A 26,765-nucleotide genomic window follows, 5' to 3' on the forward strand; every position below is an offset into this window, starting at 1 on the left:
AGCAGCAGGTCTGCGAACGGCTGGAGCTGCTTTCTTCGTGTGTCTGAATAATTTAAAGCCTGTTTTTCATATGTGGCATTAATGCACAATGGCACTGGAGACATAAAAAATCTGTTCAGCTTAAACTGAATTAATGAAGAGTTTTTCTTTAGATGGCGTTGAATCTGAAATGAGGAGTTTGCTTCAGATTCTCCTGCCACGGACAGGGACACCTTCCACTAGACCAGGTTGCTCAAAGCCTCATCCAGCCTGGCCTTGAATTTAGTTCTGTTTAGCTGAGTACAGGCTCATTTTTATTTCAGGGCTTCAAATTCATTATCCAGCCACTCATTTCCAAAGGCAGAAGAGTGACATTTCCATAGGGCTGCTTGTCTTTTCCAGTACTGGGGACTGCGTCCAAACCAGGATGTTTTTCTAGGTATCAAATCTGTGAAGTTCTGTAGGTACAGTCTCAAGTGGTAATAATGTCCCTGTGGGTTTTGTATGTTTTCAAGAACTGAACTTGCTCAAAGCTTTGATTCTCCAAACAATCTTGTTAAAAATTAAATATAAATGAACACATCCTCAGCCCACTAAGGATTCAGACTTTGAAATACAAAGCCATAATATTTCAGGTTTAGCTTTCATTGAGTTGGCTGCATGCAGAGTTTCTCTGGGTGATGCTACCTGAGACTTGAAATAAATCCATGCTGCTGGTCCACACTGAGCACTGTTGGCACCGCTTCAGTTATTCATGCTGACTGATTTAAATTAATAGCTCAGGTATCTCTACACTATCTTTACGTCTGTAGTAGAAACATTTCTAAACCTTCTGTTGAGATAGAATGTGAACTGGAAGGGTTATGTCAAGATTATAGAGACCTTTTACTGGTTGCCCACAAAATTATTACTATTTTAGTATTGCACATAAAATACTCATTTGGTATCATAAATGTACATGACAGTAGAGTCAAAGCGTTGTGTTTATACAGGACTCGTCAAGTTGACATGTAGAAGCAATTCACGATAGAAATGATGGATTTATGAGGTATCCCTTTACAGTACCCAGCCACTTTTATATTTAAAACTGGAAGCATTTACATTGTGATTCACTCTCTTCAATCCCCAGTGGAAGAGCTGCCTTCAGCTTCTCTTAGTCGTCAGCAGCCATACGGGGTGAGCTGGGTCCTCTGGCCTCTGAACAGAAGGGCTGGTTCTAACAGGAGTTGTTTGACACAGTGTAGGCACAAATGACAGTTCCTGAAGCACAGGTTTGTTTATAATAGAATCTTTTTCTCTCGGCTTACTTAAATACAACCCCCCCAGGTTAATGTGTAAAATGGTTATCCACCAGATTGCCCTGCTTTCTAACTTGTTTTAAGCAAGTCCCAAGGCTTGACCATGTGAACTGTAACCTGTAGATGTGGCACTGTTCAAGGCTCTTGTATACAGTAAACTGATGGATGCAGAGGTAATTCTAGTTGTCAATTACTTGTATAATTGTCAAATACTAAATACTATGAATCTTAATAATTATCTGTTTGTGTGAATGGTTTAACAGTGATGGGAATTCTGCTGTAAAGGACATCTACTGTTTAGTCTGTGCCTGGATGTGGCTTGGGGAATGAAGCAAAAAGAACGTTGCGGGTATGATGACTTAGCACCTTTTGTGAATTTGTTTAAAATAAACCAAAAAACCCCCTTTGAATGTGAAAAATGTGTATAAATCATTGTTTTATGAGATTAAATGCACACAGCTTAAAATTAAAGGGTTTGATTCCTAGTTCTGCCCAGACTTGTGTGGCTCTGTATGAAGTTATTGAATCTGTTATTAGATGCCTGGATTTCCCACTAGTACTCATGGTGATGGTAGTGTTAGCATTGTGTAATTGAACTCCAAGCTGTTTCCTCTCTCTAACTCTTACATTACCTAATTACTGATGGGAGCAAGACTTGAGAAGAGTTTGGAAGGTGAGCACATGCCTGTGGCTTGTACCTGATATGTAAAATGGTATAATCCTTTCCTGTGCTACTGACTTGTTGAGATTATGTTTGTGAGACTTGCATCCCATTGGTGGGCTACAACTCCACGTGTTTCTCTAGTGTCTTTTTAAAAGCAGTTGGTTGAGTTAAGCTGTTTTTGAATGCTCAGGGAAGGAGTACAAGACCTGGAATGTCGAGCTGTGAAGAGGGCTGAGCTCACTTATAGAAAAATCTGCTATCAGAAACCTGAACAAACTCAGCAAAGGTTTCTGAACACCAGCTGGGCAATCCCTCTCTTCCTTCAGAGCTGCCCTCACTTCATTGTAGAGTAGTAGTTTCATGCACAAGCTAATTCATCTCAGCAATAACTCCATTTCCTTTCTGTGCTTTTTAGACTGTTTTTAATGCCGCTGTTTCTTAATAATATTAAAACAAGTGATTAAAAGCTTCCAATAGCTTCATTATTTTCTTTTTGATAGGCAAGTTGCCTTTCTAATGTCAGTGTATTGTCCTGCTCTGGAGGTGGGAATTGAGTGCACAGGAGTCTGAATTCAAAGCCACATGTGTGACAACATGTTAGATGGAAATGCGCCCGTGCTGAAATGTCAGAGGCTTCAGGACAAATGTAGTCTAGAGACCAGATTCTAGCAGGAGGTATTTACTCATTTATTTGTCACTGCTTTACAGTGGGTACAAATGTAGACAAGTCTGTACGTAGTGAAATGTACCTGATTAATACTGGGGTTTGAGTTACATGAATTCATAATCACGGCTTCACATCACCTGTAAATGGAGAGCTATTGCTTGAAAAAAGACAGAGGAATTGTTAAGTTCGCCTCCCGAAGGAGTGCAGCTATAATTAAATTGTTCCATTACCCAGAATCTTGATTCATAACTTGGACTTTCCAGTTTGAGGCCTGATGTATATGGTCCAACTTCTGTTCATCAATTAGGCTGTGGTAACCCCATGTCTGTGCACTCAGAGCCTTCAATAAACATGAGTGTGACTTGCAGTGAAAAAGCATTATATTTGCTTTGGATTATCAATGTATTGTTGATGCCAACCTATCAACCTAATTAGGTGTACATTTTTAATGGCACAGCTAATTAATTGTGAATTGAAAACTAGGATTCTAATCAGTGCTAACATGGAGGAGAGCAGTGAGGAAAGTATTAAAGCTGTAAAAAGTATAACTGTTCTTCACAAGATTGCTGCACGTGAGATCTAACTGAATAATGTAGAATGGGGTTGAAGAAAACTTCGTATGTTGAATCACACAAACCAGGTTTTGTAGATTCCAAAAGTATTTGGCAGCCTCTGTGCTGACAGATCTAAAAGACAAAAATGCAGATGCTGTTCCGGAGAGGGAAACAAAATGTAGTATCTGAGCTCTGAAGTATGCAAGGATCTATGTTTTTATTAAGAGCTTCTCCAATTCTGAATAGTGTAATCTGTGTATATAGGGTTGTATCAATAGAGGTGGGGTGGGACTGTTTGCTGAACTGGACTGTTCAGCAGCTGGTTGGGCTGTGATGGGATACAAAGAGAATGCAGACTCCACTTGTGGAGGGATAAAGTGTCATTCCGTATTCATACAATTCCAAGTTTGTGTTAATCAAGAACAAAGTGGAGAGCCTCTGGACAAGTGGAGCTGATGGAAAGAGCACGTTTTAAACATTTAAAAACCAGCAGAAGCTGGAGAGAGTGCTGTGGCTTTTTTCTTTGTCATGGCTGAAGGAAGTGGTGAGTAAGATGGATTTAGAGCTCCATTTTATGTGTAGGATTGTGCTAGAAAGGTTTTTGAGAGGTCATCTGTTCCATCCTCTTGCCCCGAGACAAGATCACTAAACCTGTATCATGTTTGCAGATAATCCTTATCATCCTTATTGTTAGAAATGTAAATCTTAATCTCCCTGCCTGCTATTTAAACTCAGCAAGTCGTGTTTTGCTGTGGGATGGAGCATATTATTTCCTCTTTCTCCTTTGTATTTTTTTTCTTGCTTTGTCTACTCGATGTGTTCTAGACTGAACTACTTCTTTGCCTTCTATCTGCTGTGGTAGTTCGTGTTTCCAGATTCCTCCTTCTTTTGTGCTCTCTCCAGGTGGTCCAGCTCTTTCTTGAAGAGAGATGGTCAGCTCTAGGTACAGGCACTGCCTTAGTGAAGGCTCTAAGATACCAGACTGAAGTTGAAGGATTACTTTGAGCCTTGTAGCTGGTTATTTATTCCATTACAACATTTGTCTTCTTACAGTAGCCTGATCTTTTTACTTCAGTTTGTGGTCTGCTGAAGCATTGCATCTTTTTCAGCAGAACTGCTGTGAGGTGAGGTGTTTGCTGTCCTCTTTTTAATTCTTCCTGCCTGATAACATGACTTTCCTCATCGGATTGCAGCCGCTTTTTTCACACCACTTCTCTCCTTTATCATGGCTGAGTTCTGATCCTATCACTCAGCAATCTGATCACCCCCATCTTCTCTCTCCCCAGCTTGGTGTCATTGGCAGATTTAATATGGATATTCTCTAGTCCATCATCCGGTTGTTAATGAAAGAACAACGTAGGCTTGGATCAGGTCCCTGTGGAATCTATTCTGAAGCATACTTCTGTTTTGACAGCAAACCAGTGATTCTCCCAGAGAATGTTTCAACCAATTTACATTTAGCTCACATTTCCCCAATTTGCGTATGACAATACAAAGTAAAAAGTCATGTCAGAAACCATTACAAAGTTAAGATGTATAGAGAGAGCTTTGGATGGTGAGATATGGGTGGAAAATGTGAGGGCACAGGGAGAATTTGAACTGAAGCAGATGACTGCATCTAAGCAGAGGGAGGGAGAAATGAGTGTCAGGGTAGGTGTTAGAGGATTTGTGGTGTTGATGAAGTCCTGAATGCTTCCCTATTTCAGACCTTTGCATAAAGCCAACAGTTAAGAAGGTAACACCTGTAATTAAATGAATTAGGGAGAAAACCAGAAGATGATGAGATAAAGATGGTAAGAGCTAATGAGGGACAGATTCGAGGAAACCTTGGCTATCTCAAATGGTTCTAATAAAGTGGGTGTATTGAGACACCAAGTTCTAGCAAAGGAAATACCCGTAGAAACCTCAGAAGTTCTGACAGCTCCATTTACAGAGAGAGGTTGGGCTGAGAGGTGCCATGGAGAGGGGCAGGTATCAAGAGATTGGGGGCAGTGGTGGGTTTATTAAGACATGCTTGAAATATGCACATCCTGGCAGGAAGACCCTGGGATGCAGAGAGAAGAGAAAAAAGGGAAGAGAGTAAATGGTAGTGTGAAGTTAATGATTCTGTGTTCTGGTTACTGTGCCAGCTGGCAGTGGGGAGCTTTGGACAACCCACAGGACTGCCAACACCAATGTCTGTGTAAGAAAAGTTGGTTTAGTACTTCAAAAATCAGATATGCAGCCGAATATGGTTACAGAATACATGATGCTCATATCTTGATGAAGCCTGTGAAGTGTGTTCAGGTGAGCAGATCAGACTGGGAGCTGCAGGGTTTGAATTCATCCTTACATAGGTACCTTCTCCTGCAAACCCAAAACCATTTATGTGTGGTTGGAGAGCTCCATCAGCCAACAAACACACTGGTAAACATGACTTAAACACTACTGCACCACAAGCAGAAAAGCCTTCACCTGTAAGTGTGTCCTGAATAAAATACCTCTTGGAACAGATTCTTAAAATCTGTTCTTTCTTCTGCTGTTTAAAAAAGACTTTCCAGTTGTGATTTGGGTTTAGGCTGATGCCGTTCTATATGGGTGGATTCTGAGCTTTGATTCCTTTTTCTTCTCTGGAGTTGTAAGTTCTGCCAAGTTTCATTCATTATACAGTGTGTAACTGGAGTAATAGTTTTAATCAGTTGCAGTTTCAGTAACATGTAAGCAGTAGCAATTATTAAGAATCAAAACTAGGTTGGACAGAGCAACCTGGTCTGGTGGAAGGTATCCCTGCCTGTGGCATGGGGTTGGAACTGGATGAGTTCCATTGGCTTGGAACCCAAACTAATCTGTGATTCTATGAGAGCTGGTTTCTGGAGGCGTGAGGTTGAGACTGAGTGTACAACCACACTGGCTATGTACCATTGCTCCTGCTAAAGCAGAGGAGACTGGAGCAGGGATGAGGGGTTGGATAGTCTTATCTTTTCAAGGAACTTCCTAGGTAGGATTATCTCCTACCGTTAAATTACACAAAATTGGGTTGTTGAAGGTGGTTGAGAAATCCTAACAATTGATTTAAAGGTTTTCCATGAACTTTGCAGCTTCCTCTGAATTCCTAGTCTGACTTGGACTTTCCTAGTTACCAATTCAAGTTCTGTGTACAAGGACTAATGGTAGAAGTGAGAGAAGTCTGTAGAGACTGTTGGAAAAATAGGTTATTAGAAGTGGGATGTTGAAAGACTGAAAAAGGAGGCAGGAAATGTTGCAAAAGTCAAGGAAGTGGAAAGGAAATGTCTGGAAGAGGAAGCAGAAGATGCATTGTCATCAGTTAGGAGCTCAAATGGCAAGGGGGGGAATAAAGTTAAACCAGGAAAAGACTTTAATTCCGAGTATTGGGTAAATGATATGTTCATGTTAAACTGCAGCTTCTGGTGACATGGTTAAATCCATTTTGGGTAATATTCAGAACTAATTTTGGGAGTCTCTTGGCTTTAGATTGTAACTTTTCTGCATTTTTCTTTCAGGAGGAGTTTGTGTGCTTGGGGGAAGGGAAAGTGCAGACAGAAAATTACCCACTTTTGTATAGAAACCTTGGGAAGTAGGGGTTTATGCAATAGTTTACTGAAATACCTGTACTTTTGCCAGTAGATGTCACTGTGGATAAAAAATACCAGCGCTTAGTAGACAAAGGAGGTAATTTGCTAAATGAAAATTCATCCTTTGAAAGTAGATTGGGGGGGCAACATTTTTTTCCTAAAGGAGGCCTTTTTTTCACCATATAAAAATGGATTTCTGACTAATCAGGAGATCTGGTTTTGCCCACTGCAATCCTGTATTTTTGGGGTTATCTTCGCCCGACTTAGGTAAGTTCATGGCTTTCTGTCTGACTTCGGGGGGGGTCTGTGTATGAGCGTGCTCCTGATGGGCTTGATTTTGAAAGCGTTTAGTGTTTGGAGGTTGCTTTAATAAGCACCAGTCTTCACTGCAGTGTGTATGTGCGGGGAATTGGACATGGAGGAAGTGGCTTCATTAAGGTTGATTTGGAGGGGGGAGCAAAGACGAGGAAAAAAATTGCCCATATGATTGGCTGGGAGAATAGCTCTGAATTATGGGATCCATCTGTTTCCTGTAATGAATTCATAAACCCATCAAACAATGACCTGAACGAATTGCTGAAGGAAAAAAATAATACACTGGCATGATATGTTTAACGCAGTGAGGCATTGGCATTGTATAATCAAAAATTCTTCTCACATCCAGCACTTTGTAATGGAGCTGCTGTGTTTAATAGAAGCTGTAAATAAATCCTGTCACAGTAGCAGCCAAGAATGCATTTCTGGGTTTAACTGTTTCTCTTCTGGAATGTCTGGTCCTTGAAGGCTTTAGAAATGCAAGTTTTATAGAGGAGTGTGGGGGCTTCTGAAATACAGAGAAATGTTAATGAGGTGAATGAAAGGAAAAAGCTGCCATAAATCAGTATTATGTGGCTTAACCAGTTTCTTTCATTTATGCATGTTCTTTCCTTATGTCATAGAAATGTACTTAAAAGCTATTGTTGTAATTGAAATCTGTTAGACTGATCCTATTCATTATATTAATAAAATCCACCTACAATTGCTCCTAACACTTTTTTATGCAGTTGGGATTCCCGAGATTGTAATCATCAAAAAGCATATGGAGTAATTATTGGATTTGTTTGGGTAAAATTGGATTAACAAGTTTAGATACCATTAAGTACTGATAATTATTACAAGCAAGCTCATTGTTTAGTGTATGTACAGCTCGCGGAATGCAGAATAAGCAGATACCCATCACAAACATCTTAAGAGCAAGCAATCTCAAGGCTTTTCTTTTACTCCCTTAATTGTAGTTTTGCAAGAGGCTTTCTACTTCGATGTTTGTGGTAGTTAATTGTGTGCTAGTTCTGAAAATCACTTTGTATTCAATCCTTTCCCCCTCTTAACATTTGAAACGATATTTTTAGCATTAAAGCGAATTTCACCATTAAGGCTGCGTTTTAATTCCTGGGTTTCACGCAGCTGCCAACCTCACATTAGCCGTGACAGTGCATGACTTGAGGTGCAGGGGTGGGCTGGCTGCTCCTGAGGGACCGCCAGGGCTCTCTCCAGATTGGCAGCTTGGCCCTTGGGGCTGATTAAATGCCGAGCTCTGAGCGGGCGGAGGCACCGGCAGCCCCCGCTGACCGTATGCAAAAGGTTCCTCCTGTCTGCTCCGCTTTTTTTAGCGTGCAGTTGGCTAAAACATGACGTCTTTGTACATTGTATGTTCTGCAAGGGATAGCCGTCGTCTCCAAATGCATCCCTTGGAGGAGGGAGAAGGTCTAAGAGGCTTGTAAAGAGGTTCTTAGAGCAAATATCCCATGGCAGTTAATAATTAAGAATCTAATGTAGACACTTTGAAGGGTAGGTGTTTCTCACAGTGCATAGCGAAGGGAAATTGCTGTTTAAACATTGCTGAAGATGACTAATAAATAGGTGTGGAGGTTTTTCAAAGAGTCCACTCCTATTGTCTTTGTAACATACATTCCCCAAATATTAATGCTGTATTTAAAGGCTAATTTCTAGCCTGATGCAAAGCTGGAATTTGGGAATCAAACCTCTTCCTATGATGTTGTTCACTCTGTTTGCTTTATGTCCTGTCAGTAGTGTAATGAAACGGTTATTTTCTAGCTCCCGTGATTTGTATACGCAGTGCTTGTGTAAGAGCTTCACTGAACTAGTCTTAGAGATGTTGATGTACAAAGTAAAACCCACGTTGCTGTGTTGATTACAGAAAACCCAGTAATACTGGCACGCAGAAATAGTATTCTAAAATCTGAGGTTTTGGTATTTTGATTGGCTTAGTTCTTTTGTCATTCAGCTATGTAGAAGGAAAGATCGTTTCTAGCACTGAAATTGGGTTTGTCTGGCCGCACCTTTGCAGTGGAGCAGCTTTGTTAATTTACACTAAAGTAAAGGGTGTTGTGGACTCTGACTTGCATTAGTGATGGTTATATTCATATATATGCATACCTGTTTGGAAGTATCAGATGTGATAGATAGGTACACTACTGAGAATATATTGCTTTCTAAAAAGCAGCCTGCCTTGCTCTCTGAAATACAGAAGCCCAGACTGGTTTGGGTTGGAGAAGACCTTGAAGCTCATCCAGTTCCAACCCCCTGCCGTGGGCAGGATGTTTCCAATTAATTAATATTCCTTAAGAAAATCTTGGAACCTGGCAAACATTGCCTCTGCTGGCATTGTGCCATTAGTGGGTTTAATTCTCTTGTACACTTCTTTAATTCCATGGGAAAATCACTCCTTGGTTTAAGTTGGTTTAAATGATAAATACTGGGGAAAGCTGCAGTTTCTCCCCTTGCCGTGTGTTTGTCCCTTCCAGGCCTTTCCCCAGCTGACCAGGACCTTGGAGTACTTTGGTGTCCGACAGCAAGAGCTGAGCTGGTTCCGGGAGAGGCATTTGGTGGCAGCTGGGGAGCAGTCCCCATCCTCACCTGGCCATGGCTTCCTGCCCTACCTCTCTGCCTGATGTTCCTCTGCTGGCACAAGGGCTGTGGGCTGGTCTGTTTTCCCAGTCGGAGAAGCTTCCTGGCTGAAATGGTTAATTGCTTTTGTGGAGCAGACTATGTCTGGAGTGTGCTTTCTCAATCTTGCGATCAAATTGCAAGCAAACAGCTTCATCCTCTGCAGAAGTACAGAGTACAATGTTTGTAAATGCTTACATCTCTATAATAATAGTAGTAATAGTAATACCACAAGACCTCTAATTTTCCCATTCGCCAATGTTCCAGTCATTCAGAGATCAGTGTCATAGATTATACTGTTGTTTCTTGAAGGCCAGGTAGAATGGTAAAATCAGCAGGTCTTAGAAGAGACCCATTTAAACTAAGTAATATTACGTATTGATGGGTGACAGATGTATACTGAAAGCAAAATAGTTTTCACATACATATTGAATATGCAAATTTGAGATTTAAAATTAATTATTCTGCATTTTGTGCCATTTTAAAGATTTTTTTTATATTTTTAGATTTTTTTAATGTATTTTTTTAATTCTCGGAGTTAGGGTAAACTTGGGTTTTGAAGCTGGTGGTATGTTTTGAAAAAGCAAAGAAGGTTTTATTTTATTCTCTGTTCTTCAGATATTACTGGTACATTTTTATATATTCAGGGTTCTTTTTTATGATAGAAATAAGCAAAGGTGAAAGGTTATATATGTGGACATCCATCAGTTCTTCAGGTATGTCAAACCCTGGAGGGAGGCTCGGTGCTGGGTTGATGCCATATGTACAATGATACGAGGTGCAACTTTGCACTTGTTAGATATGGCTTGTGATGAGCCAGAGGAGTACTTGGTTCTGCATGTCTAGGAAGCCCAAATGGCTTCTTCTGGGTGACTGAGCACCTCTCGTAGGTGCTACCACGTGAGCTGCACAAACTGGTGTGTGTTCCCAGCCTACGCCATGCTGTGCCATGCCACTCTGCTCCCAGCATCCTCATCCCAGCAGCCTTGTGGCTGTGCCCCAAGAGACCCAGCACTGCTGTCTTCTCTGCACCAAGCTGCGCTGGTAAACCCCACCTCAGACTGGGGTGGCCCTGGCCTGCTTATTTACAGCAAGGTTAATATGGGGCTTATCAAACACATGCCTGGAGTGCAAAAGTAGAAGAGTGGGGTCTAGAAATGCTTTATACAAAGACCACAAGAAAGCTGAAGCTTTGTGTGAGTGCTGAATGAGCTGGTGGATCAGGTCTCTTAACTTTTTTTAGGAGATTAGGACTCTGCAAATTTATGCTTTCTTGGGTATAGGCAGTGTGGTTTGATGTTGGTATTAGTAGTCTCACATCCAAAACTGAAGAATTGCTGAACGAAAAAGGCAGTGGGTGCTCTGGATGGGTGCAGTGTCTTGCCATGCAGTTCAAATGAGATTCTGTTTAGTACTGAATTGTCGTATCTCCTCTTTCTGCTCCTCCTGTTCTAAACCATACCGATTTGTTGCAGTAGGGACTGAAAGGTTCAAATACTGTAACAGGCGATGTCTAAGCAGAGAATCACCAGATTTTGTCCTTATTTTTAAAACCTTATGCTGTTTTAATTCCAGTAGTGTTTATAGGATATTGTATTTTGTCCTGGTACTAAAGAAGTGGTGAAAACTATGGAAAAGGGAGGAGTTGAGGCAATATTTAATATGTGAACTTGGTTGTGTGTATAGGAATTGCTCAGTTGTCTGCTGATGTGCTCTCTCCTTGTGTAGTGGGTACCAGGTATATAGTAACCAGCATCTCTGTTGTGTGCTGCTGACTTCTCATGCAGCCTGTGGAGTGGGAAAGGTGGGAGGTAAGGCCAGGGCTTTGTACAGTTAAAACCAGACCTGCAGGCTCTCACAAGGAGTTGAGGCCTTTATTAGCTATATTCTAGTACATAAAGTTTACAGCTGTACCAAACGTGGTTTTTTAGATGTAGGTTTCAAAACTTTTACATAAAACGTTTCAGGAGGCTACATACATAGTAGTGCACTAACCCGAGTTCTGGTCCTAACACTGTTTTGTTTAGAATGTATTCCTTATGTATTTTATAGTCCATAGAATGACAGCACGGTTTGTGTAGAAGGGAGCCTTAAGGCTCATCCAGTTCCAGTCCCCTGCTATGGGCAGGGACACCTTCCACTAGAGCAGCTTGCTCCAAGCCCCTGTGTCCAACCTGCCCTTGAACACTGCCAGGGATGGGGCAGCCACAGCTTCTCTGGGCACCCTGTGCCAGCGCCTCAGCACCCTCACGGGGAGGTAAACCCTCATGTGTTTTGCCAGCTGTTGTTTGGGAGGCTGAAAAGCATTATCTGCTTTCTCAGGTACAGAATAAACCCCACCAAACACAACTTTTCTGATACTGAAGCCATTTCTGGTTTTGTTCTTTTCTGTGTAGTGCCAGAACCTATTAAGACCAGTTTAAGCCAGCCCCAACCTGCCGGTACCGGTACCAGTACTTCCACCAGCACTATTACCAACAGCAGCAATGGCAAGCGTGCGTCTGCAAATGGGCAGCAGCCAACTGCATCCCGTTACCTGCCTCGTGAGGTGCCTCCACGCTTCCGCCAGCAAGAACAGAAGCAGCTCCTAAAGCGGGGCCAGCCACTGCCCGCCGGGACTCTGACCGGCACCAGCCCAGCGCAAGGAACTGGCCAAGCAGGGGCAAGTCCTCCTCCGCAGCAAGGAGCAGGTGGACAGCATCATCCCAGTAAGACCCAAACAGGTAAGAACTGAAGCCCGTTGGGGTATCAACTCCTTTATGTAGTCCTGCTCTCCACTGTTAGCACAAGTGTTGCAGAAACTTAAGGAATGTTCAGAATTGTCTTAAAATATCAGGATTTCCAGTGAAGTGTATCTTCTTTTTCTTGCAGAATACAGTGTGTTGTTTCCAGGATCCAGTTTGAAAACCTTCTCTTACCTATTTAGATGCTCAGACCTGTGGGATTCTCTTGCAGTTATTTTCTGTTTCTTTGATAGCTTTAATGGATGCAATCCTCAGGAAATGTAAATATTTCTTTAGGGATCATTCTTACGGAAGCATTGTTAATTTAGGTATTTCCAAGATTTCATATATTGTTTTGGCAATTTTAATGCCTTTTAAAGATAATTTTGCATATAATTATAGGAAAATAAGAAATAGGAACTTGGCTTATGTTGTGACACTTCTATGCCTTTGCCTGCTTATGCTCTCAATTGTTATTTTCACATTAGGAAAATACTGAAGCTGTTAATGAGAAAAGCAGCAGCTCTCTTCTTATTTGCCCTTCTGTGCTAGAGATCATGTAGCTTCTGTAGTGGAGATGAGCTTAGCCAGTGTTTGGTGTATATCACCTTTTTCATCATGCCTTTGTGTGTATGTCATGTTTGGCAAAGCAACGAGTGTTCTAAGATATAGTTATCTATGGCTTAGAAAAGGTTATCTGAAGTAAGTCCCACAAGGGGGTTTGATTTCTTGGATATTAGTAATTTCTGTATGATCTCAAGTGTTGCTCATTATCACTCATTAATGTGTCAAACATCACAAAATTTGGTTCTGAACTGTCTGCAGGTTTTCCCTTTGGGCATTAATGAATCTTTCACTATAGCTGTACTTGCTGCTGAGCTGAACTCCAGCAGAGAAAATTATTTGGTGTTGTCCTTAGAAGTTTTAGTTAGATAAGGAAATCGCCACTCTCGGAAATGAAACCTTTTATGGTTATTGAGATGCATTTGAACATATCCAGCTACTTACTCTCCAGAAAGAGAAATCTGAAAAGGCAAAATAAAACAATAGTTTATTTACTTAAATGTTGGGGTTCTTAGGGAGGAAGCAGGTTCTACTTGTAGTCTTGAGTATTTGACTTTAGTGAGAGGGAGAGTAACGAGTTCTCACCAGTTAGAGCAGCATTCTCTTTGCAAAGCATATCAGCAGGGATGGTGGCTGGCAGTTATGGCTCCTTTTTGATTTGGAGATGTTTGTAAACTGTCAGACTAATGTTCTATGTTAGATTAATATATATGTTTATTATTTTCAGAAATCCAGTAATGATTTCTATAGTAGAGACAGATTGACAAGCTCAAGTGGCTCAGGCTGTCTGAGGGTCAGTACTAGATGTCTTCCAAACATCATTATAGACGTATCTGGAACATCCTAGATGTTTAAGAAACATGCAGTAAATCATTAAATGAAGTCTGCCATAAATCATAACATAATCCATAAAAGAACTTGACTTGAAAGAGTGCAGCATTAGCTGTCTGACTTGGATCTTGCTGGATGTGTTTCTGCCTGAGGTTTTAGACTTCATTTCCCGATTCCTATGTGAACTTGCTGTATAAAATAAGCACTAGTTGCCAGGCTGACAAGCGACAGAAACTGTCAGCAAATGTTTTACGCTGTTGCATTGAGTTTTTTGTTCTTTTGTTACTTTTGTGTTACCATTGTAAACAGAATGCAGTGAAAGCTGGTACAGATGAGAGGAAGAGGAGTGCAGCCACTTTGCAGTTTCATATTCTGTTCCATATTGCACAAAGTTAACCCATATCAAACTCAGCAATCACTTGAAAGCAATTAGTGCAGAGTCAGAATTGTCAGGTTGTTGTTTACCATGTAAAATCGTAAGAAAAGCTTTCAAAGGCACCAGGGAATCCATGCACAGTTCTTGGAGCAGGGAAGAGAATCTTAGACAAGCTAAATCCTTGGCTGCATTCTTAGTCTGCTCACAGAAAGAGATTGTGTTTTGAGACTGAAATGGTTGCATCTTCCTCATAGAAAGAGCTTGTTGAATACTAGAGCTCATTTAGTTCTCTTTCCAGTAGGTGGAGCATCAGTTCACTTACTAACTATGAGCAGGAGGGAAGACAAAATCTGTCTAGCCCAGGTTATAATGACAATGTGCCTGGCTGCTTGGTAAGGCTGGGAGGAGTGTGGAATATCTCACTTCTACTCCAGTCTTTCTTGGTCTCTCATATTGGCTTTGCCTTCACCTTGACAAGCATAAAGAGCAAAGTAAGAATATCCAGGGAAGGCCAAAACCTGTTCATCTCAGCTGTTAGGATTTGAGTGACTATTAGCCTTAGCAATAATGATGGTATTCCCAAAACCCTCCAGCACTTAAGTAGGAATTTTCCATGAAATTTAATTCAAACTGGATCATATTTTTGTGAGTATGAAAAGAAAGAATTTTACATGAGGATTCTCACTGAGCATTACTTTGTCAGAAGGAAACTTTTTACCTTCCTCCTCTTTCCATCAGTAGGAGCTATATTGCTTTAAATGTCCCTCTGGTTCCCTGGGTATTTAATTTACTAAGACGTCTTTTCAAGTAATTCTCAGGGGAAAAGAAGGGAAGGGACAAAAAGAATCAAAAGCTGTCTAGAAGAATCAGGTTTGGGTGCCTGCTGCACATACACTGGAATTATGTCTGTCTGAACAGCACCTGTATTGTAGAAAAGTGATCACTTCATGGCTGTTATTGGACATCTTCAAAGTGTGAAGGCAGTCAACAGCCCTTCACTGCTTAGGGTTTTCTCCCTCTCTGGTAGCTCTTGAGTGCCTAACCAGAGCTTGCTAGACCTGGACTGTGGACTGCCCAAGGAAGTCTCCATATGTGGCTTCATTATACTCCTGATGAGCAACAGTAACTTTATGGATGATCTGGTATTAATCACGGAGCCAGGATCCTTGTACACCAGCATCTTGTATCCAGCGGATCCTTAATGGAAATTCATGTCTGTAGCTTTTCTTTTTATGGGGTCATAGTCCTTCAGAGTTAACTTGAAATTATGCAGCCATGTTCCTTCCAGGCCCTGTTTATAACTACCTGGATGCAAGGAGTGCTGCTGGAGAGGCATTGCCAGCCTCTTAACTGTAAAAATCACACTGTTTTATATCTGTCCTTTTATTATCAGTCTCTTGTTATCTACTGCCTTGCCCTAACAAAAGCACTTATCAGAATTCTAACTGCAGTATCATGAATTAAAAAGGATGTTCTGCCAATGTAAGTCAAGTGGGAATTAATGACCACTAATATATATTCCTTGTTGGGTTTATCATCTGGGCATACCAGTGAAGTGGATGAGAATAGTGATTTTTTTTTTTTTGTTTCTCATTTAAGAAACATGAACTAGACAAACTTAAGAAATTAAAACATCTCAAATAATAATTCTATAAATTGCATAGACTATTCTAGAAACTTACCCTTGAAAACAGTCTTTTATTTATTGTTAACTATGATGAAACTGTTTTCTGCACTACTTTAGAGCATTTTGTATAGAATGTTTACCTGTCTGGAGCTTTATCTTGAGCTACAATATATATTCTTGAGATGCTCCCTTGGTACTTAATCCTTTGCAGGATTAGGCCGAAGGAAAGGTGCAGTTCATGAGCAATATTCTGATATCTAATTGAGTTCCTTATTTTTACTTAGAGATGGAGCTTTTTATCTCTTCTCTCCCCACTTTGCCAACTAACTCCAGTAAATGTGGTGAATACTTAACTTCCTTCATTAAGATGTGAGGCATTAGTGGAATGGTCTTTTTGCCATGTGATCTCAAATAATTTAGGTAATTTCTGAAAGCCACCATGGGAGATTAAAAATAGCAAGTAATGTATCCTCCTTTGTCTCTTTACAAATTGTGAAGTTTATATAGGAGTCTCCAGGCAGCCCCTGTGCGTTTGATGATTGTAAGAACAAAGATCAAAAGAAATAAGCAGTTTTTTCTTTAAGATGCCTTTTACTTTTCTGCGACTCAGCAATGTGAAACAGCATCCATCAACTCAACAGGAACGTGCCATGTCCTGCGGGAGCCATGGTAAAACTGCAGTGAGCTGAATGTTTTGTGGAAGGGAGCTGTAACATGTTTCCAAAGTCTTAAGTGAAAGCAAGTCATTCATCAAAATGCAAAACCACACAAGCATTGTGGAAACTGAGGAGTTGAGCTTTTAATTTGTGCTATCTCTTGTTTCCTGGGAAGTGAGGATTTGCCAGCAGTTAGAGGTTTATGTTCCTACTGTGGGTTGATGTCCCATTCTGTGCTGAACTTTCTTCCTCTTTTTATGAAGCTCAAAGCTCTGTTTCATTTTTCAAGCTTTCCTTAGCTGCAGTTTGCATATTCATGCTTGTGGCACAGGTATGGTCTTGTTGGTGTTGGGGACAGTTGGAAGTTGCTGTTGTGTGGCAGGTTAGCTCTTCTTACAGATCTGTTTGTATTCATTTTGTGTTTGATAATTTCTTTAGGAAGAAGGGTAAAAACCACCCATGCTTACTGTTAAAATCATGTCTAATAATAGTGATTTCGAGCACAGAATCGTAGAGTAGTTAGGGTTGGAAAGGACCTTAAGATCATCTGGTTCCAACCCCCTTGCTATAACTGTGGGTTATTTAGAGTTACTTCTAACAAGGCAATTCTATGCAGTTGCAAAGTCAAATTTGGAGAAAAGTTTTAGGGAGAAATAATATCTTTCCTAAACCCAGTCAGTGTAGTTGGAAAACAAAGATAAGCTTTGACATCCAGGTGTTTCATTGGAGTAGTGACCTTCATGCTAAAAGCATGTTTGAACGATGGCCCAGTTTAGCTCGTTGTACACTGTGCTGATGCTAGGTAAGGCCCATGTATGCAAAAGTAGTTCTGAAGTGTATGAACCAAGTCTCATTTCAGCAGCTTGAAATAAGATTTAGCTTGATTTCCTAACAGCATGGCAAATGGGTGGATTTCTTGGCAAATAAAGTACGTGAAATCTGCCTTTATGGAAATGGTCTGCTGAATTTTATCTCTTTGGGCCCATATTCTGTAATTCCATTAGCAGAATATCTTTGCTGGCTGAACATTGCTGTGGTTTTTGCTTCTAGTTGGAAAGTTACAAAATTAGACCAGGAAACTTTAGAAATTGATTTATTGTGTATCTTCCGTAAATAGAGTTTTTTATATGGAATAGTTAAACTACTAAATGCTATAAAGTAGAGATCAGGGATTAGACAGTACATTTATTCCTCTTGCTTGCACACTTTGTATGTATGTAATTTCACACTCTGTATAGCAAATACACTTTTTTAAAGTGTACTACATAATGCCTAGAACATGTGCTGTGTTGCAGCTTTTGATCTCAGGTGAAGGAACTAGCAGGGTGATACTCCCTTGTGAACACAAAAATCAGCTATTTATACTACTTCTGTGGAAGGTAACTGTATATAGCAAACATAATGCTTATTATCTGTATTAAAACTCATAACAGCTTCCTGTTTTTGCATCACTTGACTAGGTGTTAGCCACGAGCAGTGCACTGTACAACTCATCACTGTACACAAAGCTTCTGCAATGTGACTGAGTAAAAGTTCTCCTACTAATGGGATCAGATCTGATGTTACGCCATTTGTATAAGAAAGCACAAAAATTACTAGAATTTGTTTTGATTACATCTTGTCTCATGAAGTTAGTGTTGTAAAGGGATGCTCAAGGTACTGCCAGAGGTTGCATGAGCAGGGACTGTACTGCTTTCTTCTCGTTTTGTTCCTATGGGCTTTGTTTTTAGCATTGTTAGCATGGTACCCCATGTCCCTGGAGATCAGGCACTCTTCCCAAAGGTCACTGGTGACAGGTGTATGTTTAGACAAAAGGAAGTTAAAAACCATTGTACAAGGACAAAAATGTAGCAGTTAACATGGAGATGGGATCTAGGCAGTACTGCCTGGATGTGCTCTGGGGTGATGAGCATGCTCTGAAATGCAGTAATGAGAAAGTCTGTGGGAAGTGAGGCTCAGCCACAAAAGGGTTTTGTCTCCCATGTAAATGTTGAGGAATTCCATATAGTGCTTTGAATATAGATGGAGAAGTAGCAAGCTCCGTGTAGCACAAATACAGGCATTATGAATGAAAAATGATGGTAAAACCTCATCAGTAAACTAATCTTTAGAATGAATTTTTCTGCATTGTATATGTTATCTGACATCAGGCATCCAAACGTGAAAAATAAATCTGCTGCTTTGAATTTATATGTCAGAGATTAGAATTTTTTTACTGGGAGAAAGAAAAACAGGCGTCTGTAAAGGCTAAATAGCTGAGATGCCTTTAGAGTTCTGCTGTCCTCACTTTCAAAGAGTTGGGGCTGTGCAAAAGAATGTTGCTTTAGAATGTTGCTTTAGAATCACAAACCTGCATCCTACCCCCAGCTTTACTGTAGATGGCTGTGCTCTGCTGTGAGCCAGAGAGATGAACTGCCAGGGTGTCTGTGGGGAAAAAAGGTTGGGAGACAGAGTTTGGCAAGTTGTTGCACTGTGCAGATGGTAGTTTTCTGGCAAACCATGTGAAGAGGCTGAGTAGCAGGACCTGTCTCTGGTGGTGGTGAAGTCAAAAATAGAAACTAAGGTCAAAGTGACCAGGAAATCAGAGTTTTGTCCTTGGGAAGAGCAGAAAAGGAGTAATGTCATGTGAAAGTTCTTGGAAAGCTGAATTGGTACAGCTCAGGAAACAACTGTTGGGGGGGGGGACCCAAAACCCAACACCCAACAAAAAACAGTGAACGAAAATATAATGTTTCCATAAATGTCTTAGTAGTAAAAGGAAGACCAGTGGAAGTGGTCTGGTGGTCAGCAGGGAGAACCATTGATAGATGGCATCAGTGATACTTTAAATGAGTTTTCCCTGCATACATAAACTAATGATAGACGTAGAACTAAGGCTACAGTGAGTTAGAGTATGTAAGGAAATGTTTCCAAGTGTCTGGAAGTGCTGAAGTTCGTAGTGGACTGCATAGAGGATGGGTTGTAGCACTCTGGCCCGCTGACATTCCTTCAGAGTGTGAGAAAATCGACCAATCCATATTGGAAGGTGATGAATGAAGAAACGGAGGGATTGCAGATCAGAGTAATCTGCCAGAATGATACTAGAAATAATAACCAAAGCAGCTAGTTTTGTGCACTCAGAGCTTTGCAAGAGAAGGACGGAGCCAGCATGGGTTTGTGGAGAGGATGTTATGCCAATCGAGAGTAGTTCCCTGTCAGGGGTGGAACAGGCGAAATCAGAAGGGAGATCATGCCCTAGAAGTCAACTTTGCCCTGCCTGCGATAGCACCTCAGCAGACTTTCTGTGTGGTGGTGCAAATAAGTGGGAAGTATAAGACAAAGCTATTGTGAGAAGTGTCGTAACTGCTCAGGAGGATGTAGACAGGGAGCAGCTCTCAGTCCTTCCTGGCAGGATGAGAACATTTCAGTGAGAGTGCAGATTTGTATTCTTCAGTGTCTGCATCAGTGTTTTGGCTGTAAATGACAGCAGTGACAAAAATGTGTAATGGAATAAGAAATAAAAGGGAAACGTTCTTTCTTTTGGCCAGACCAGCTCTGTACACAGACATGGATATGTGAGTATCACACTGCAGATACGGATCTGGAGTTGGTCACAGGGTAAATAGATTAATAGTGTCACGCTGTTGAAAAGAAGACAGACATACTGAGGGATGCAAACAGCGCCGCTTTCCATGAGGCACTTCTGATAAGGCCTCTGAATATCGAGTTCAGTTTGGGGGTGGTACTGTGCCTTCAGGAGGAGGTGAAGCAGCTGGGAGAAGTGCAGAGGAATGCAACAGAAACAAGCCTTGCAAGGTGTGAAGGAATTGGAGCTCCTAAGTCAGAGGAAGACTGGAGTTATAAATGCAGGAATACCTAAATGACTGCTGCAGGGAAGAAGTGATCTGTTCTGTATGCCTGTGATGGATCAGATAAGAAATAATGGACTTAAATTTCAACAAGGAAGATTAAGGTTAGACATTAGGAAAAACGTGCCAGTATGAAAGCTATCTGAAGAAGTGAGATAGAGCACTTGGCAATGTGCAGTCTCTGTTGCTGGAGGGCTTCTTCCTTGGTGGGTTGGGTAGATGTCACCTAGTATGTATGAGGAATGGTTCCTTGGATCAGGTGAGTGTTCTGCGTGACCTCTCAAATCCCCTTTTCCACTGTGCAGATATCTGTAAGAAGTTCAGATTTCTCAGACACGTGCCCTGTCAAGGTTGCTACAAGATGGGGCTCGTGGAAGGGAGCAGATGCTCTCTGCCAGCACAGGCTGCAGTGAGAGCTGTGCTTTATGTCCCCCCAAACTGGTGCGGGGTCTTGCATTGCCTTCCTGTGGTCTCCTGACTGGTAAAGAACACCCCCTTGAAGAGCTGCCCTGTGTAAGTACCTGCCTCTGCATGGAAGTTGATTACAGGAAGTTTATGTTATTGATAAAAGAAAATACAGGGAACATGGGATTATATGATACGTTCTCTTCCGGTTTCAGCATATCTTTTTAGTTAATGGGAATTTCAGTCATGTATAGCTGGTATTGAAGGAATGTAATAAGCCACAATGGTATTGTCAATGTAAAGTTTCTGCAAAATTGACTCTCCAGAGTTTCTGGTTGCATTTGAAATAGTTTTCTGAATGGAAACTAACCCAAGCAGGTTAGATTTTCATTCATCTTGTGTTTTTAAAATGAAGTTGAACCCAACCAGCATTCAGATACTATTGCACAGAAACAGAGAATAAATGTCTTCAGAAGGAAACCAGCTATTTTCAGGGGTATTTCATTGGAACAGCTCTTGAGCCAAGAATAGCAGCAGCAATTGTACTTTGGTAGCGAAGTGGCAGCAATCCTGAGAATGCAGCCAACCCTTTAAAGAGACATCAGTGGTGTGTGACCCGGTGCAGGAGGGACAAACTGCACCAAGGAATCATAGAATCATGGAATGGTTTGGGTTGGAAGGGACCTTAAAGCTCTTCTAATTCCAACCCCCTGCCATGGGCAAAGACACCTTCCACTAGAGCAGGTTGCTCCAAGCCACAGCAGATTGAAAACGTGCTCCATTTACTGGGTAATTAATATGTATTTGGGGCAGATAGGAGGAGGAAGACAAAGGAAGTGAGAAGGGGAAATAATTGTAGGGGAGTGTATTGGTCATACTGAAAGCTTATGTGTAAATTATCCTCTTGGATTTGTGTGTGTTTTAATTAACACAAAATATGTATATGCATTGATAAAAATCCTCTCTGTGTGTTCTTGTGATGTTATTTAGGTCCCGAAAACATTAAGCTGCTCCCCCTTCTGTCCACACTTTGTGTGTTCATGTGTCTTAAAGCAAACCAGTGCGCCGCAGTTGATAAAAGATGGTCGGTCCCCACTTCTGCAGGAGGCAGGAGTCCCTGATCCATGCTGCACTATGAGGGCGTTTATAAACAACGGCGCCTTTGATTAACATGGTCTCGTGTTTGCCACTTAGATCTGTGATAGAGGCTGGGAAGTCATTAAGGGCTTGGCGACACGCCAGTGTACATCTGGGGCTTGGTCTGCTGCTGGGGTGGGAGCTGGCGGTGGGGCAGGAGGAGGACGGCGGGCAGGAGCTGTTGGTGTCGGGCAGGAGCTGCTGTCAGGGAGGAAAATGCCGGGCAGGAAGAAGGAGCTGCTGTGAGGGCAGGGAGGAGGACTGTGGCAGGAGCTGGGGCAGGGAGGAGGGCTATGGTAGGAGCTGCTGTGCGGGCAGGGAGGAGGGCTATGGTAGGAGCTGCTGTGAGGGCAGGGAGGAGGGCTATGGCAGGAGCTGCTGTCGGGGCAGGGAGGAGGGCTATGGCAGGAGCTGGGGCAGGGAGGAGGGCTATGGCAGGAGCTGGGGCAGGGAGGAGGGCTATGGCAGGAGCTGGGGCAGGGAGGAGGGCTATGGCAGGAGCTGCTGTCGGGGCAGGCGGTTGGCAGTTCTTCTCTTGGCTGACTTTCAAAAGCGGGAGAAAAGCAGCTAGGGTGCTAATTGTAGCTGGGTCCTGAAGTGAAAATGTTTTGTGACAGTTGAAAGAATTTAAAGAGGAAGGAAGATCGGTTTAGTGTCAGCTGCAATTAGATAATCAAAGCTTAAAAATCCTACTCTGTTGATACCTTCACCCAGAGTTAAGGAGCGGAGCGAGGGGAAGGGGGAGGAGGGCTGTGCCTGGAGAGGGCATTTCCATAGCCAGTGCAGCCGAGGCCCGGCCGAGCTTGCAGGTTGTCTGGGCGCACGCTTGCACAGAGAGATTTTCTTGGCAGCTCTACAGGATGAGGCTTACTCTGTACACAGCCGACATATTGAAGCCGGGAGCCCTGGAGAGCGTAGATGCAGGAGTAGAAACAGCTCTGCACACAATGTAGCGTCTCCTAGGATGGTTGGGCGGCTCCTTTCTCCAGGTATTTGATTACCCATCAGCCCTTTTTTAGAGCCAAAAAAAAAAAGAAGGACGAGAGAGAAAAAGTAACCCTAACCCTGAGAAAATAGCATCTGGTTCTGTTAAATCAATTTCTTACATAACATTTCAGCGGAGAGCAGCAGCACAGCGTCCGCAGCTCTTGGCTGCGTTTCAGGTTTGATAAAATGGCGTCTTCGCAGCGAGCTGCTTGCTAAAGATACGTTGCACTGAGCAGGAAAAAAATGCAATTGTTTGGTGGTTTTCGACTGCTTTTTGTTGTGGAGAGGTGGCGTTTAGTGGAGTCTGCTGATAATGAAAACTTGTTTGGGTTTGGCTTGTTAATGCGTTTTGAAAGCTTTCGGCATCAGAGGAGAGGAACTACATTTTAATGTCGTGACAGGATAACGGGCTTTGCCACTCGGGTACTTAACTGTGGTTTAGTTTTAAAATAAATAAAGCTGCTTTATTCTATGCTTCCATCTCTTTCCTGTCTTTTCCACATTATGTTATGCTAGTCAAGGTTTCAGTTTCCTCCCATCTATGAGACTTGTTTTGAGGAGCTCTCTAAGTGGCTTCAGAGAGATGGCAGGTTTCAGATCTGTCTTCTGCCTCAGCGCATGGATAGAGCTGGATGTGGTAGAGAACCCGAAACATCAGCACTGCAATTCCCAGATTTTCTCCTTTCCTGTATTTTTTTCTTCGGAGTAAATGCTTGTGTCATCTTTTCTTTTATGAAATCAGGCTGCATTTCATCGGGCACTTAAAATGTTTCTGGCAATTCCTCTTGAATTTAGATTTAGAAAAATTCATGTATAGCCTTTTAACAGTCTGCTCATGTTGAATTGAAAACTGTTTCTTTTTTGGGAGGGGAGAAGGTCATTTGCCCTTTTTTCTCACTTCCTGCTCAGAATGGCTAACCTTTGTGTGACAAGTAAAATCCCCAGGAGGGCTGTCACCGGCCCTTGGGATTTTTCTCTATTCTGCATGTCACAGACAAGAGAAACCTTGCCTGTAATCTGTCCTTTGGGCAGGACTGGACGAGTCAATGAGGCAGGTTGTTGTTATGCTGGCTAACATGGACTGAAAACCAAAACTGGTACTAAGAGAGGGAATCACTGGTAGAGCAGATTTAAAATTGGATGAGCAAAACTTATTAATAGTGTGGATCTTATTAAAAGTTTATCCCAGGCTTTGCCATTCCGCACCCTCTCATACATTGCTTCTGGATATATTACACTTGAGGATGCATCGTTTTACTGCACAGCATTTGAACTAATTGCTGTAAGGGAAGTTCTGAAGATACAGTTACTTTAACTTGTCTGGATAAAAATTGGAAGAAATATTATTGTAAATGACATCATCACAAGGATTGACGTTTTGGGTCAGTTGCGTGTATTTTGCTTTTCTAAGAAATGCATGCAACGGCTTTTCTCATTTCACTCATACTTTACATTTGGAATCTGTGTAAACATGAAACTGCTTTTGCAACTAATTACTCATCTTCATTTTCAAACACAGCCTAAAATGTTTTCTGTCTCTAGTAAGCACTAAGTTGAAGTTGGTTGACTATGTTGGGAACAGTGTGCAGGGACAACAGCAATCTCCTCCCGCCACCACCGACTCATTTTAAAGTCCGTTTCATTCTGTGGGGTAGCAGCACTAGGATTTGCTAACACACAACACCTGTGGTTCCTGTTCCTTGTGCTGTGCTTAAATCTTTGCTCAGTTGACAGAGGGAGAGGATAGAAATGGTTTTGGGGGACTGCAGTGCTTTTAGTTCTGATCTTTGCGTAAATAAAGAGGAAGTAATTCTGAAGAATTTTTTTACTGTCCCATGGGTTCCCATTTCAGTCTCAACAGCTTTGAAAATACAGGAAAATATTGGCAATTTCTATATGGAGTTGGTTTCCTGGAAAGTTGGAGGAAATCTGTGTGTTCAAAAAAACCCAACCCCAACCAAAGAAATTCAGGATTTCATCATGTAAAATACTTTGCTTTCATTCTTTTCCCCAGATGTTTAAAGCCCCTCTGGATTAAGTGTAACACTGTGCTACTAGTTATTTAGTTTATGGGAATTAAGTCCTTTTAGTCTAGAGAAGGTGGGAAAACGTCTGTTGGTTATTTGCTTCTAGAGACAAGAACATAAAAATTACTCTCTTCAGGATCCATTCTGTGCTCAAACTGTTAAGTTGTTTTGGCAGCAAAGTCACAGCTTTTGCAGCTTTCTGTTTGCTTTGTGAACTCTTTTTTCCACCCTGTTTCTTACAAGCTCTGTAGCAGCAGCCTTTGGTGTTAGAACCAGCTATTGCAGGTCTCTGGTTTTGCTCCGATTTTTGTATCTCTGGCCTAGGAAAGGTCCCAGCATGGTCCCGGTGACTCCAGAGCAGTGGAGGCAGAGCACGGGTACACCGCTGCGCACGGAATTACTGTAATCCCTATCCAAGTAATTCCTTAGAGGTTATCAGTGGTTAATGTTGAGGCCATAATCTGAACCTTGGTAAGAGGAGCTGTGCTGATGATACATAAAGAGGAATAACTATGGAGTTGCAAACCCTTGAAAAGCAAAGGGGTTTGGGCTGCGTGTGTGTGGCTTCCAAGCCAAACATACTTGGTGTGACACTGTCTGGAGTAGATGTGCTTATCCAGACTGAGGCACTTGGCCATTTTCTATTTTTAATATGGACATGGACATCTCTTGGGTTTTATACTTCTTCCCCCTCACTGTTTTTTTCAAGCCGCCTTGTTTCTCTGACTGCCCTTCAAAATCCTGTCTTATTTAAAGAACCCTTTTGCTCCCTGCTTTCTGCAATCTGTCTAAGCTGTTCTGTCACCTTCCTCTTCCATTCCCACCCCTTTCCATTACTTTCTGTCTCTGCTTTCACACTTAGGCCATGCTTTAACCACCAGCTCTGGGGGAGAGGAAAAGGGAAAGGCAAAGATTAAACAAGCTGCTGCCTTTCATCTCTTCTGGTCAGTGTTGGTGTCATTCTTTGGGAGTATTGAGACATCTTGCGCTGGGCTCTTGATCCTTCTCCGCAGACCTGCCCTGCAGAGACACTCACACTTGCCTCAGGCAGCACCATTGTTCTCCCAGGCACTCACACATGTAGCCTGGGTTTGGGCTTTGACAAGACCTTTTTCATTCGAACAGTGTATTTCAAGGCACTGTTAAATCTTCCTGTCGTGCCTGAAACACAATCGGTGCTGAATCTCACCACCCGCAGCGCTAAGTTAAAAAGCTTCGCATAGCTCCTCTTATCTGATTCTTTGGTTGCCTCAACTTCTTACCTTCTGGCCTGGACTGCTGCTTTTTTCTTTGTTTATTCCTACTGGCTCATTTTTCTGACCCTGTTGATCCTTTTAAAGCCATTTCATAGGCTTTCCTTCCCCTGTCACATCTTACCTGGGATTCTGCTCTCTATTCAACACCTGTGTAACAAACCCAGATTATCGGGTAACTTTTCAACCTTCTTCCTTAGCTCTCTGATGTAACCAGTTGGCTTTATCTGGGAATAATGTGATGTATTTTCCTTTCTAGCCATTGCATGTAGGGGAGAGAATGCAGGGAAATCCAAGTGGCTCCTTTTCAATGACAAATCATTTGGACTTGTCATACACATGTCAATTATTTAGCTCTTTCTGTGAAAAGCTAGGCTTTTCCTGGCATCATGAGAAGACAGGTGAGGAGCTAAGACTCCTTTCTCTTCCTTTCTCTAACATTCATACTTCTGCTTTAACTGACAAATAATAAAAAGAAGTAAAGCAAAACCCAACATGAAATAAAGAAAGATGCAGTCTGTCCTGGTTTCTTCATCTCGATAAATCTTCATAAGCCAACCAAGTAATCACCCCCCTTTCTTGAAAAGCTACAGGTGAAATATGTGAATAAGACGTCATCAAAGAGAGAAAGCTGCTTTTTTGTTCTTGGAA

The 26,765-nt window shown here is 41.8% G+C and overlaps 1 protein-coding gene across 12 annotated transcripts in view; it reads left to right on the plus strand.

Moving 5' to 3' along the window:
• The window catches only part of TNRC6C (trinucleotide repeat containing adaptor 6C), a 317,396-nt gene that overhangs the window by 249,982 nt on the left and 40,649 nt on the right, over positions 1-26,765 (plus strand). For 11 of the 12 annotated variants that reach the window (XM_061455587.1, XM_061455582.1, XM_061455591.1 and 8 more), the window contains one exon: positions 12,077-12,403. In XM_061455587.1, the coding sequence (XP_061311571.1) occupies positions 12,077-12,403 (327 nt within the window). Of the gene's footprint in view, positions 1-12,076; positions 12,404-22,370; positions 22,837-26,765 lie in introns of those variants that run through there. The other variant, XM_061455594.1, reaches the window with a different exon arrangement.

The sequence above is a fragment of the Pezoporus flaviventris genome, unplaced genomic scaffold (assembly GCF_033815535.1).
Source record: "Pezoporus flaviventris isolate CSIRO_AGI_PZ_B2104156 unplaced genomic scaffold, CSIRO_AGI_Pfla_v1 ptg000020l, whole genome shotgun sequence".
Taxonomy (NCBI): Eukaryota; Metazoa; Chordata; class Aves; order Psittaciformes; family Psittacidae; genus Pezoporus; species Pezoporus flaviventris.